The sequence below is a fragment of the Corvus hawaiiensis genome, chromosome 1 (assembly GCF_020740725.1).
Source record: "Corvus hawaiiensis isolate bCorHaw1 chromosome 1, bCorHaw1.pri.cur, whole genome shotgun sequence".
NCBI classification, from domain to species: Eukaryota; Metazoa; Chordata; class Aves; order Passeriformes; family Corvidae; genus Corvus; species Corvus hawaiiensis.
In genome coordinates, this window is record NC_063213.1 from 92,698,028 (window position 1) to 92,711,885 (window position 13,858).

The 13,858-nt window shown below is 56.6% G+C and overlaps 1 protein-coding gene across 1 annotated transcript in view; it reads left to right on the forward strand.

Moving 5' to 3' along the window:
• Positions 1 to 13,858, forward strand: part of WNT3 (Wnt family member 3) — a 44,428-nt gene that overhangs the window by 28,007 nt on the left and 2,563 nt on the right. Inside the window, exons 2-3 of the mRNA XM_048313662.1 lie at positions 4,423 to 4,664; positions 11,982 to 12,247. Of these exons, the coding sequence (XP_048169619.1) occupies positions 4,423 to 4,664; positions 11,982 to 12,247 (508 nt within the window). The remainder of the gene's footprint in view (positions 1 to 4,422; positions 4,665 to 11,981; positions 12,248 to 13,858) is intronic.

Genomic DNA, 13,858 nt, shown 5'->3' on the forward strand with positions numbered 1-13,858 from the left:
CTTGTAACTTTGTGCTCCAGGGACCTGAGCTGCTGTGGGAGGAAACACCTCCTGTCCAGAGCAGCTGTGGCTGCCCTGGATCCCTGGCAGTGTCCAAGGCCAGGCTGGACGGGACTTGGAGCACCCTGGGATAGTGGGAGGTATCCCTGCCCACAGCAGGGGGTGGAGCTGGATGGGCTTTAAGGTCCCTCCAGCCCAAACCATGCTGGGATTCTGTGATCGTGGTTTCCAAGAGCTTCACTGGAGTTCCTGGGAGCCCTGGAGGAGCTGCTGGCTGTGGCTCTGGAAGAATTGAGGAAGAGCAGGAGCCACCATGGCCAGCAGCACCCTCTGTGCAACACTCATGGCCGTGAATCTCCAAGTGTGCTGGAGGCTCTGGCACGGAAAATGTAAAATCATTGTAACACCTTTGTCAGGGCAGGTGGCACAGAGGGGCCCAGGATCTCTGTAGCTTGTCTGCTTTTACGTGGGAGATCCCTCAGGAGTGGCAAGGGAGAGCTGCAGTGCAGGGAGTGCTCCATGGGATGGGATGTGCCCTTGGTGACAGAGCCCGGCAGCCCAGAGCCTTCCTGCCACAGGGCTGGGGCTGTCCTGCTGTGGGGAGGTTCTTCAAATTCATCTGCTTCCAGCTGCTGGGTTCAGAGCCAGAAAACCTTCCCAGAGCAGCACATCCCAGAAAGGTTCTCCCTGCATTTCGAGTAAAAGCTGCAGCACCGAGCTCAGGTGCTGTCCCACGCTGGAGCTCACGGAGGCTGTTCCACACTCCTCACACAAATGTCAATATTGTCCAGGGCTGAGCACATTCCTGTCCATCTCCAGGACTCCAAGAGCTCCCAGGGCTCATTAAAGACAGCAGCAGGTTATGGGGTTGCAGAAGAAAGAGAAGGGGTGACCCCACCGGGATGCAGGACTCCCTCCTGGCCCTCATCTTTTGTCCTGGAACTGGAGTGTGAAGCTCGTGTGAGCACACCCCGAGGGCCAGCCCTCACCACGCCCTGCACACACAGCAGAGACCGGACACACACCTTCCCAAAGAGCTGCTGTCCTGGAGGGCAGCGGCCGAGCAGGGCATCACCCCAGGGGGGTTTGGAGCCCTGCTCCATGCAGGAGCAGCTCACCAGGGTTTGTCTTTGGCTGGTAAATCCCAGCCCGTGGCACACAGCGAGTCCAGTCCTGAGTGCCCTGAGCACTGCAGCCTCCAGGGAGGGAGGAAGAAATGTCCCAGAACCTTTTGAGCTCCCTGGCAGGAAACCTGCCCTAAATGCTGCTTTTCACACGTCCAGGAACAGTTCTGATCTGGCCAAATCCTGCTGTTTCCACACACTGCTGGGTCCAATCTCTCTGGGTACAAGGTGGCCAAATGGAAGATGAGTTTCTGGTCAGCTCTGCAGGGAGGATAAAGATGGGCGTGGGCACAGCTCCTTCCACGCTGAGGAACAGGAGACAGAGTGACCTCTGCAAGGATGGAAGGATGCACCCACGAGCAGCCACGGACAGAGGAGCTGCACGAGACCATCACTGCCAGGGCTTCGAGAGCTCATCCCAGACCATGGGAGCCACAGAGAGTCGCTCACAGCTGCTGGAGCCACGGCCCTGCTGGGTCTGGCACCATCGGGGGGAACGAGAGGAGTCCCTGGCCTGAGAGAGTGTCAGGACTCCTGAGAGACTTTCGGGATCAAGCAGAGGAAGAGCAAAGGGATTTCCTGTGCGACTGCCACAGGCTCTCCTGCTCCTCGTGCCGTGCTCTGCTCTCCCACACACACGAAGCCAACCCTTCTGTGCACATCCGTCCCCTCACACGATGGGAGCCAGAGCAATGTGGGCTCAGGCAGCCAGGACGGGCACTGAGAGCAAGAGAGAGAAGTGTGGGCTCTGTCACCCCTGCAGGTGCCAGTCTTGGAGTTGTGGTTTTGCCTTAAAAATTGTCCTTGTCCTCCCTCTCTCTCAAATTCACCCTGTGACACTTCCTCCCCTGATGTGTTTCCTTCATCCCCATGAACTCTCGTGATTGAGATTTAACTCCTGTGATTGAGATTTTAGATTGAACATCGTGTGTAAGACACAAGATTTGGGATCCCAGATCTGGATTTCAAAGAGGTTTGGTTTCATCTTCACATCTCAGCCACTCTACAGGGAAACCACTGGCCCATGGGACCCCTCAGCCTCAGCTCCTGCCCCCTGTGTCTTCCCAGCGCTCCTGGGGAGATCCGGATGATGGGACAGGAGGAATGAAGTTTTTATGACTGTCTAAGTTGCAGTGGGGAGATCACAGGTTCACTGACATGAGAAGGGAAATGAAAATGAGGTGCTGGCTGGAGAGGAGGTGCTGCCTGTTCCCTGCATCACTGGGGGCAGAGGCTGTTCTTGGAGCTCACCACCCATCCCAGCAGCGCTGAGCTCCCCATCCCGTGGGACTGGGAGGAGCTGGAAGCGCAGAGCAGCTCTGGGAGCCAGTCCCAGTGCACTGCTCGTTGTGCTGCTGCCTCCCAGCCACATCTGGCTGCCCCTCTGTGACCCATCAAGGGTGGGAGATGTGGAGCCCAAACATTGCCTGAAGCCTCAGGCAGGTGCTCCAGAGGGCAGAGAGGGGCAGGAGAAACAGGGAGCAGGAACTGTGGCAGAAGACAGCACTGGGGCAGGAGTGGGAGTCAGGTCCTCTCATCCAGCAGATACATTTCTGCTGAGCAGGCACCCTGGGATTCCCTTTACATCCTTAAAACCATTAGTGGGTAATTAAATCAACCAGTTGGTGCCAGCTCAGCACCCAGCCTGAGACTCCAGGCTGGAAGAGCAGCTCGGGGTAAGGACAGTCCCCCACAAAGCCATGGCCTCTGTCCTTGGAGGAGTTCAAATTGTGGAAGGACAAGGCCCTGAGAACCCAAATGTAACCTGGAAACTGGCCCTGCTCTGAGCCCTCCTGAGGGCTCTCCCAGCCTGGAAACGACAAATGATTGTTTTATTCCCACACAGTCTCCGGGTGCTTGGGGGAGAAACAGAAATGCAGCGGCAGGAGTGGTTGGTACCACAGGTGGTTGGGATGTGCTGCAATGGACAGACAGGAATGTGATAAACTCCAACCAAGGGGAAAAACCACCCGGGGAAGAAACAACCCTGGGCACCTGTGAAGGCCGGGGGCAAAGCAGCAAAGAGTGTGGAGCAAGACCTGGGCGTGCTGCTGGACCAAAACCTGAGTGTGGAGCAGCCGTGGGACACAGAGTGACCAGGGCTGCCTGAGGGACAGCAGGGAGGGAGGAGATCCTTCTCCACTGCTGGGGCCTCAGCTCAACTCCTCTCTCCACCTGTGGACTCGCAGTACAAGAGAAACTGAATCAAAGGATCACAGAATCTCCTGAGTTGGAAGGGACCCAACAAGGATCATCCAGGCCAGCTCCTGGCCCTGCTCATGACACCCCAACAATCCCACCATGGGCCTGAGAGTGGATTAAGTCCAAACTCTTTCTTACGTGCCCCCAGTGGTACCTGCAGTGTGAGGTCTGTGCTCTGAGTTCATGATGGTCACTCTGGCACAGAACTGCTGCTCACACGTCTGAGCCCCCTCTGCAGGGGCAGCTCTGGCTGGGCTGGAGCCTGGGCCAGGCTGTCCCTGCTCCTGTGCAATGTGTCTCAGGGTCTCAGGTGTCTCAGTGCTTCTTTAAGCTCTGTGTCTTCACCCTTCAGTGACAATTTCTGGCCAAATAAGCAGTTTGACCCACTTGTTCCCACGATTTGATGCTGGGCAGCTCCTCGGAGCAGTAGAAAGGATCCTCTCAAACCTATCTTGCACCTTTCCCAGCCCAGAGCTGCTCCTTGAGCCTGGTGCCCATCCAGGTGGAACTGTGGTGGTTCAGTCTCTGCCAGAGCCACCTGCACAGGTGTCCAGCCAGCCTGGGACAGTGGCACTGACACACCTGACCCCAAAGCAGCCCCTTTCCAGGAATGCTGATCCCTCTGCTGATGAACTTGGCATTGGACAGGGCACTTTCCACCTTGGCCACAGTTCAGGAGCTCTCACATCAGTTCTCCTGACAGCTGAGAGATCCCAGGGTACTCCCCAGCCTCCAGGTGTTGCTGCCCTGGATCCAGCCCCTGGCAGGTCCTGTCAGATCCTCCAGCCCCTTGGGGAGGTCTCAGGAGCTTTGGAGTACCCGGATTGGCTCCATGCAGAGCTGAGTCCCTCTGTGCCCCCAAAGGCCCGGGATGTCCCCAGGTGTGAAAGTCCTCACACCAGAGCTACCAGCAGCACTTCTCTTGTTCTCTTAGGAAATCCCTCGGTGTCAGAACTTTGCCTCCCTGAACTCTCAGCTCACCAAACTTCCCCTGGGGATGGTGGGGGCAGGGTTGGGGTCATTGGTGGCACCAGGACCAGGCATGGTCAGCATGAGGGTGTTCCCCAGCCCTGACGCTGTGCCCTGTCCCCTGCAGGTCCCTCGCCCTGGGTCAGCAGTACAGCTCCCTGGGGTCCCAGCCCATCCTCTGCGGCTCCATCCCCGGTCTCGTCCCGAAGCAGCTCCGCTTCTGCCGCAACTACATCGAGATCATGCCCAGCGTGGCCGAGGGGGTGAAGTTGGGCATCCAGGAGTGCCAGCACCAGTTCCGGGGCCGCCGCTGGAACTGCACCACCATCGACGACAGCCTGGCCATCTTCGGGCCCGTCCTGGACAAAGGTAACCCCTGGGGGCAGCTGGGCTGAGGGGCAGAGCTGGCACAGCTCCACTGGGCTCTGGATACACCAGGACTGTCCCACTGGGAGCACGTCAGGAAAAGGGTCTGATGTCCCAGCTTTCAACCCTGATTTCTCCAATTGCTTCTTTTCCCAAGTTTTTGGTGTGTTCCATCACAAGGGGTAACGAGGGAAGGGTCCGTTCCCATGCCAGGAGCTCAGAAGGGCCAGGGAGGATATAAAGTACAGGAGGGGGAAGGTTTAGCCCCAGGCATGCTCACATGTTCTGGAATCATGGGCTCCACCTCCCTTCCAAACAACTGGGGCCAGCAGACCCGTGGGAAAAGCCAAGGAGGGGGGACCTGGCTGAGTTCTTTGGGATCAAGGCAGGGCCACTGAAGCACAAGCTGCCAACCCCAGGAGGTCCCTGGGCTCAAGTTTCCCCACCAGTGAGGAACCATGGTTGAAATCCATGGTCCTGATCAGGCTTAGTTGGGATTTCAATGAGTCTTTTCACAAATGAGCCCAAAAAGCAGGGCACAAAGAGAGATTATAAATTCATTTTCCTTCTCCTCTCTCCAAACTCCTCTCCATCCCCTGCTCCTGGAAAGCCGCCTTTCCAGACCCACTGGCACGGATCAGGCACACTGGAATGTTGATGAGGCACCATAAAGTTGGGATTCCCTGTGAGCTGTGGGGCATTACACTGGAAAAAGGGAGAAAGGGCCCCAAAACACCGTGGAGGGAGGTGCTGGAGGGGCAAATCATAGAATCACAGAACACCTTGAGCTGGAAGGGACCCACAGGGATCATGGATTCCAGCCCCAGGCACAGATCCCCCAACAACCGCAGCCTGGGCATCCCTGGCAGCGCTGTCCCAGCGCTCCTGCAGCTCTGGCAGCCTCGGGGCCGGGACCATTCCCTGGGGAGCCTGGGCAGTGCCCAGCACCCTCTGGGGAAGAGCCTTTCCTTGAGATCCAGCCTAACCCTCCCCTGACACAGCTCCTTGATAACCTGTCCCACACCTCAGATGTCCCAGACCCCAGATTAAAAGGGATTCCCACGAAACTGAACTTAATGGTGGATTAAAAACTCCCAGTGGATAAAAATCTCCAGTTTCTCCATCCTGTCCTGTGGATTCTGTTCACTCTGTGCCACGTTTAGCACAAGGGACAGCCACAGGTAATATCTTGGTTTCACAGCTTCATAAACACAACCAAAAACATTTCCCCCTCATCCTCCTGGGTGTTGACATCACTGGGTCCCTGCAGCCCAAAGTCTCTTTATTGAACAGAAATTATTGTTTCCAGTGATGCTTTGGAAATGGGAATTTTATGGTGCAGACTTCAAGAAACTGGAGAAATTGGGGTGAGAGCAGGACTTTGGACTATTTCCCAACAGTCCCCTGGGGAGGGCAGGGCTTCTGGTGAATCTTTCTTACACAGCTGCAATATTCTGCAGAGAAGCAGTTCATGAAACCATTTTTTCCAGGTTTCAGCCTCCCAGTAAGGATTGGTATCATTTCAGATCCCCGAAATGTCAGGCGAATATTTCAGTGAAAATCATTCCTTTGTGTTAACGTGGGATTCTTTGCAGGAGCCAGGATTGTAAAGTCTTATTAGAGCACTAATAGGGACCATGAGATTCATTTCCCCTCTGTTTTGTCAGGGTGTATTTTGGGGTAACTGCTGTATTTGCCACCAAATAACTTGTCAGCAGAGCTCAACACACTCTAATTTGCTGCCTAATAAAAGCCTGTCCTAAATTTCAGCACTTAAAAGATCAGAAAGTTTAAAGTTTCTTTAAAAACTATCATTAAAAATCTGTCATAAAAATTCTAAACACGTTATGAAAGAACTGTTCAAGCACTGAGCCACTGAAAATCTCTCACCACCATTTCTGTCAGCGGGAAAGCACTTAAAGATTGGATTTGAACCATCCTCCCTGTAATGAGCAAACTGAACTTTGAATTTATGGAGAATATTTTAAGATTCTTTCGGCTGCAGGGACTCGAGCAAAGCCTCGTGTGTGGACTTGCCTCAGCATCTCCACGCACCCCGAGCTGACAAGGTAAAATATCACCCAGAGCTCTGAAACTCTTCTGACAGATGGAGAAAAAGGAGTGAGCACGTTGGAGATTCAGCTTTGCCAGTGCCACTGTGACGCATCTCCAGACAGCACTGCCAGGCTCCCAGAGTGAATTTATCCTGGTGTCTCACTAACCTGAAAGTGGAGCAGTTAAAAATAAGCAGCATCATCTGCAAAGAAGGACACATCAGAGCCCAGCCCCTCTGATCGTGGGTATTATTCACATTTTTGAACTGTGCTCGTGTCTTTTCCCTGCTGCCTTCAAAATTAACGAGTGGATTCAGGATGGGACTGGTGTCAATGTGTGGCACTGAGTAACACAGGGAACCTTTGAGATTCCTGGAGTTTGCAGCAGAAAAGTCTCAGAGCAAACCAGAACCTTTCCTGCCACAGCTTCCTCGGCTGAGGGAAGAGATAACGTTGGTGATAAAGCTGAGAGATCCTGTCAGCTGTGAGGGGTCTGGGACCAGCCCTGCTCGTCACTGACAAGGGTTGCTGGACACTCCTGGGCCTTCAGAGGATCATGGAATAGTTTGAGGTGGAAGGGACCTTTTAAAGATCATCTTGTTCAACTCAGCATCTTCCTTAGATGCAGCAACAAGAGTCACAGACTGGTTTGGGCTGGAGGGACCTTAAAGCCCCTCCAGTGCCACCCCTGCCATGGGCAGGGACACCTCCCACTGTCCAGGCTGCTCCAAGCCCTGTCCAATCTGGCCTGGGACACTGCCAGGGATCCAGGGGCAGCCCCAGCTGCTCTGGGCACCCTGTGCCAGGGCCTGCCCACCCTCCCAGGGAGGAATTCCTTCCCAATATCCCATCCAGCCCTGCCCTCTGGCACTGGGAAGCCATTCCCTGTGTCCTGTCACTCCAGACTCTTGTCCCAACCCCCTCTCCAGCTGTCTTGGAGCCCTTTAGGTGGTCCTCAAATCAAGAGTTTTGAGCCCATAATCTGGATCCTGTGGCCACCATGGCCACGTTCCCTTTTTCCTGATTTCCAGCACACCCAGGGGTGCAGCCCTACAAAGCAAAACCCAAACCCAAACCAAGACAATCCCTGTCACAGCTCACATGCTGCATTTGGCCAACAAAGGGTCGGGGTTTCCCCTCTGACAAACACCTGGATGAAATCACCCCTCAGTATTAACCTGGTTAATCCCAGCTGCTGCTCCCTCAGGTAGATTGAGGCTATTCTGGAAAAGCTTCAAAGGTGCAGTTCTCACAACAAAATCATTTCTAATAGAGCCTGAAAAGAAACTGAGGGTAATTTCATTTTAAAGGAGCTGCGCAAATGTTAATCCTGGTCACTTCCACTGAAGGAGAGCTCAGTCTGCAGAGCAGCACAGCGTGGGAGGGCTCAGCTGAGCAGCCCCTGCCATGGCACACGTGCCCAAGCCCTCCTGGGCTGCTCTTTCTGGGCACATCCTCCAGGCTGTGAGCCCTGGTGCCACTGTGGGAGCACAGGCCTTCCCTCCCTGAAACGCCCAAGGGATTCCTGCCTCCAGCCTCCCCTCCCATCCCCACATCTCTTCCCTCCCCAGGGTCACCTACAGCTCCAACCTCTCCTCCTGCAGCCCCTGGCAGGGCAGTGAACAGCAAGGGCAGCTCAGAGAAACCCCAGGCACTGAACCCACTTGGGAGCTGCTGAACAACGACCCAGGAGAGGCTCTGTCCTCAGTTCCTCCACATTTCCCACTCCAAATTCAGACTCACGAGGGTTTGGCTGCTGTACCTGCCCAGGCTTTGGTTTCCTAAGGCCACTGATGATCTTCCTGCAAGGAAGGGAGAGCTGGGGGTGCTCACGTGTAGAGGAGAAGGCTTCAGGGAGACCTTAGAGCCCCTTCCAGTTCCTAAATGATCACCAAGAGAGCTGGAGAGGGACTTGGAATAAGAATCTAAGAGTGACAGGACAAGGGGGAATGGCTTCCCACTGCCAGAGGGCAGGGATAGATGGGATATTGGGAAGGAATTCCTCCCTGTGAGGGTGGGCAGGCCCTGGCACAGGGTGCCCAGAGAAGCTGTGGCTGCCCCTGGATCCCTGGCAGTGTCCAAGGCCAGGCTGGATGGGGCTTGGAGCATCCTGGGACAGTGGGAGGTGTCCCTGCCCATGGCAGGGGTGGCACTGGATGGGCTTTAAGGCCCCTCCCAACCCAAACTGTTCTGTAGTTCTATGATTCTACATTTTCTTTTTTCCATGTCTCATTTTCTAATCTGGGCCATAGAAAAAAAAAAAAAAAAAACAACAATAACCACCCCCCGAATGTGGGGTAAGATCATGTTTTTACAAGCAAATTCCCTGAGATGATTTATACTGCAGGTGTGCAGACCGGGATAAGGAGGGAAGAAAAATCTGTCTTCCCCCTGCCTCCTTTCCATTTTCTCTGTAAAATAAGGTCAGCTCTTATCTAAAGCCAGTGGCTCCTCCAGCCACGCCCTGCCCAAAACCAGGGCTGAGCCAGCAGCCACACACTGCTCTGGGGTGGTGATAAAATCCATGATTTTGGTCAAAGCTGGCACCCAGAGAGAGCTGTTGGTGAGTGCACGAGGCAGGAAGGCCCCGCAGGCATCGGGAGAGCGATTCCTGGCGCGGGGAAGAGGTCTCAGAGCTGCAGCCAGGGCTGGATCTGCCGGAGCTTGGCAGGAGCCTTGGCAAGCTCGCACCTTTCCCCACTCCCTGTGCTCCTGTTCCCTCCGCCCGCGCTGCCCTTCGCTCCTCTCCTGCTCCGCGGAGACGCCGCCGATGCTCCGGGAAGATGCTCCCCGAGCCCGGGCAGCGCATCCCGTGCCGGGGCAGGTGCAGGGGAGGCAGCTGGGCCCGGGCTGCCTTCGGGGGTCCCTGCGAGCTCGGCTAAGCCCCTGCCACGAGCTGTGAAAAGGCAGACCCGCACCACGATAACCCATGGCTTTTCTCAGCCATGACACTCGCAGTCATTTGCATCTAAACAGGGGTGTGTGGGATCAGGGGCCGTCTTGATATAAACTCAGCAGCTTAAAGGGAGGGGGAGGGAAAGGAGAGAGGGAGAGAGAAAAATAAGCTTATACCGATGAGAAAGAGCTAAGCTTCCTCCCCTACTGTGAGGCAGGGCGAGCGATACCATCGCAGCGCCGCAGTCGTTTCAAATCGCTGCCGCATTCACACGCCCTTTAGCCATTCTGGGGGGCTGGGGAGCGCCATCAATAGGGATTTCCCAGCCGGGCTGGCGGGATTGGAGGGTGACGGCAGGACAGGGGAACATTGCCCCGTTGCTACGAGGTGCTCCTGGGGAATGCCAGTGCTCTGTGCCGTGGGTACGCTGGCCGGCGGAAACATTCCGCATTATGCTGGTAATACAGTGTGACACCGCGGGAACAATGGCAAATTGAGTGTCCCAGCAGGTAACGGGCCTGGCTGGGAGACAGTCGCAGTGGTGCACTGTCAAGGCGGCTCTAATCCTCCCTCGCCAGCCCCTCCCCTGGTTCTGGGAACGCTGCTCCCGCATTTCATCTCTGGGAAATTCTCCCAGCTCCTCGCCCGGACCCGGGCGAGAATTTCAAGGCGAGGGGTTTGTCCGTAGCTCGCTCCCCCCCGCGCCGGCACCGTGCGGGGGGACACGGGGGGCACGGGGGGGACACGGGAGGGACACGGGAGGGACACGGGAGGGACACGGGAGGGACACGGGGCAGCTGCGGGAGCCGTGTCCATCGCGGCCCTGCCCGGCGGGCACTGCCAGCCCCGGCTCGGTCCCAGCCCGGCCCCGGCCCCGCAGTGACCCTGCTCCCCGTGCCCATCCACACCCCCGCGGAAAGCGGAGCCACATCGGTCCCGAGAGCGGCTCGTGTCCTCCCCCTGTCCCCGGGCTGTCCTGGGCTGGGGCCAGGAGGGCTCGCTGGCTCCTCTAATCTGATCTGCTTTGGATCACGGGCCACCCAAAGAGCCTTTGTCAGGCTGGAACACCTCACTGCGAGCCGGGACCTTCAACCGGTGCCCGCAGCCCGCAGTGCTCCCAGTAAAAACAGCTGGTGAAAGATCCCCAAGGAAAAGCTCGGTAGGTAGAGAGTGGATCCCTGCTGGCTCATAGGAGATGGGAAGGGCAAGGAGGGAAGAGTTTGAACTGAAAGGAGATGCAAACCTCAGCGGGGTGCTGCCGGCACAGCCAGGACTGAGCAGCCCTGGTCGGGGATCACACTTGGGAGTTCCCCGGGCACATTCCCGCAGCTGGCACCCACCCACAGCCACCTCCCCTGAGCGCCTGCACGGGCTGACATCAGCTCAGCTTGGAAAGCCTGGCTTTTGGGAGCCAGACCCAGCTCTGCAGAGAGACTGAGGCTGGGGAGAGGGACCTGCTGTCCCAGAACACGAGGCGAGAGCAGGGCAGGGCTGCAGGGGACAGCTGAGATAGTTAATGGCTCCTGCTCTGGAAGGAGGGCACTGGCTCCAAGGTGATTTTCTCAGCAGAAATTCCTGGCTTCATCCCACATTCACTGACAATTGTCCTGATGATCCGATCACACTACACCCACGAGGCAGCTGGAACCCTCCAGCCCAGGCACCACAGCCCTGAGCTCCGGCCTCCAGCCCCTGCCAGTCTCCTGCACATCAGCACGAGGTTGGATTGACTCCAACATCTGCTCTGGATTTAGAGACCTAAAGTCTCCATCCTTACAGCCGGGCTGAAGCGCCCCGGTGCCACTGCCCAGGGAGCTGCACTTGTGCAGAGCTCTGAGCCAAAAGGTGTCCCCAGGGAGACCCCAGGGTTCTGAGACAGGGACTGTGCTTGGGAGAGCCTGGGTCAGCGCAGCCCCCGAGGCCAAGGGTCAAAGGCCTGTTCTCCCACAGTGTGTCCTGCATCACCTGGAACCTCTCCCCAGGCCACTGAGCTTCTCCCCCTCTAACCCCTGGCATGGAGCCCCTCTCTGTGTTCCCAGGCCAGGAATTACTCCAGTAACTCTCTCCTGAGGCCCCTCAAGCTCCTGCTGGTGCCATGTTCACCCCTGAGCACCCATGCTGGGTCAAATCCTGGATCCTGTGTTTGGGAAATGCTGCACGTGTGACCCCCAGAGCTGGAGTCTCCCCCCTGCCCCACCTCCTTCCACCCAAGGGCGATGTCGGCAGCTCCCGCTCCAGGAAACCTTCATTAACAAATTACTAAAATAACTTCTTGCTTTTCAGTGAGGTTTAGGTGCTGCTGGGGGGGGTTGGGAAGGAAAACACCAGTGTTGCACTGACCAGTGACCCCTGGGCTCGGTGTCTCCGCAGCCACACGAGAATCCGCCTTCGTCCACGCCATCGCCTCGGCCGGGGTGGCCTTCGCTGTCACCCGCTCCTGCGCCGAGGGCACCTCCACCATCTGTGGCTGTGACTCCCACCACAAGGGACCCCCGGGGGACGGCTGGAAATGGGGGGGGTGCAGCGAGGACGCCGACTTCGGGGTTCTGGTGTCCCGGGAATTCGCAGACGCGCGGGAGAACCGGCCGGACGCGCGCTCGGCCATGAACAGGCACAACAACGAGGCCGGCCGGACGGTGAGTGTCCAGTGGGGACAGGCTGAGTGTCCAGTCCTGCATGGATGGCCCAGTGCGGCTCCTCCTGATGGAGCAGGACCACAGGAACTCCCAGGCTGGGGCTTTCTAGGATTATTTTCCAGGGCACGGCATTTCCTCTCCCTCCAAATGGACAGGTGGGGTTAAGAAGAGCTGAAACACCCCTTAATTCCAGTGCAAACAGAATTCCTGAATGGTTTGGGTTGAAGGGACCTTAAAGCCCATCCAGTGCCACCCCTGCCCTGGCAGGGACACCTCCCACTGTCCCAGGCTGCTCCAAGCCCCGTCCAACCTGGCCTTGGGCACTGCCAGCGATCCAGGGGCAGCCACAGCTGCTCTGGGCACCCTGAGCACCTTCCAAGCCTGGGCACAGAACCCAGCCCAGGTCAGCACCGGATGAAGAGGACTTTCCTCCCAGTGCCTCCTTCCTGCATGTTCCCTGCTATAACATTATCCCACCCTGTGATCCCTTGGAGTGGATGATAGTTGCAGCCCCGTCCAACTGGAATATTCCATTCCATTCCGTTCCATTCCATTCCATTCCATTCCATTCCATTCCATTCCTGCAGTCAGCAGGTATCTGGGCCTCTGCCTGCCCTGGGTCATTTGCAAACCCAGTGGGACCTTTCCAGCAGTGCCTGAAGCAAACACTGAGACAGGTTTTCCACATCACAGCAGATAGAGGTGGAAGGAGAGAAACCTGGCAGCTTCCAGTACAAAAAACCCCCACCAAACTCCAGACTTTATTCAAAATCTGATTATTTTGCTCCGCACAAAGGAGATTTTGGTGAAGAGTTCTGTGTGTAGATTCCCAAATTCCCACACTTTTTAGTACAAACTGTTGGGCTTGGGACATAAATGAAGGGTCATTAGCAAGGAGAGGACAGGGATCTGTCTCCCTCCACAGGGCTCAGAGACATCTCCAGCCCTCGGCTCCTCTGGGCTCTGACTGTCCACACACAGCACAGGAAGGACCCCCACAAAAGGACCAAACCTTGGGATTACATTAGACTGGATTAGAATAGATTGGACTGGATTGGGCTGGATTGGATTAGATGGGGTAGATGATCAGAGCAGCTGCCCACCTCAGCCGTGCTTTTCTAGTGTGATGTCTCTGTCTGGAGATCATTAAAGCTCCTCAGCATCTCCAACCGGCCCATGCTCACAGAATCACAGAACCATAAAACAGGCTGAGCTGGAAGGGACCCATCAGACTCATCAAGTCCAGCCCCTGGCCCTGCACAGAGACCCCAACCACCCCACCCTGGGCATCCCTGGCAGCGCTGTCCCAGCGCTCCTGCAGCTCTGGCAGCCTCGGGGCTGGGACCATTCCCTGGGGAGCCTGGGCAGTGCCCAGCACCCTCTGGGGGAAGAACCTTTCCTTGAGATCCAGCCTAAACCTCCCCTGACACAGCTCCAGCCATTCCCTGGGTCCTGTCACTGGTCATGAGAGTGAAGAGATCGGTACCCTCTGGTGCCCCTCATGAGGATGCTGAAGACCTCAATGAGGTCTGACCTCAGTCTCTTCTCCAGCTGAACAAACCAAGTGCCCTCATAAGACCCCTCCAGACCTTTCCCCATCCTTGCAGCCTC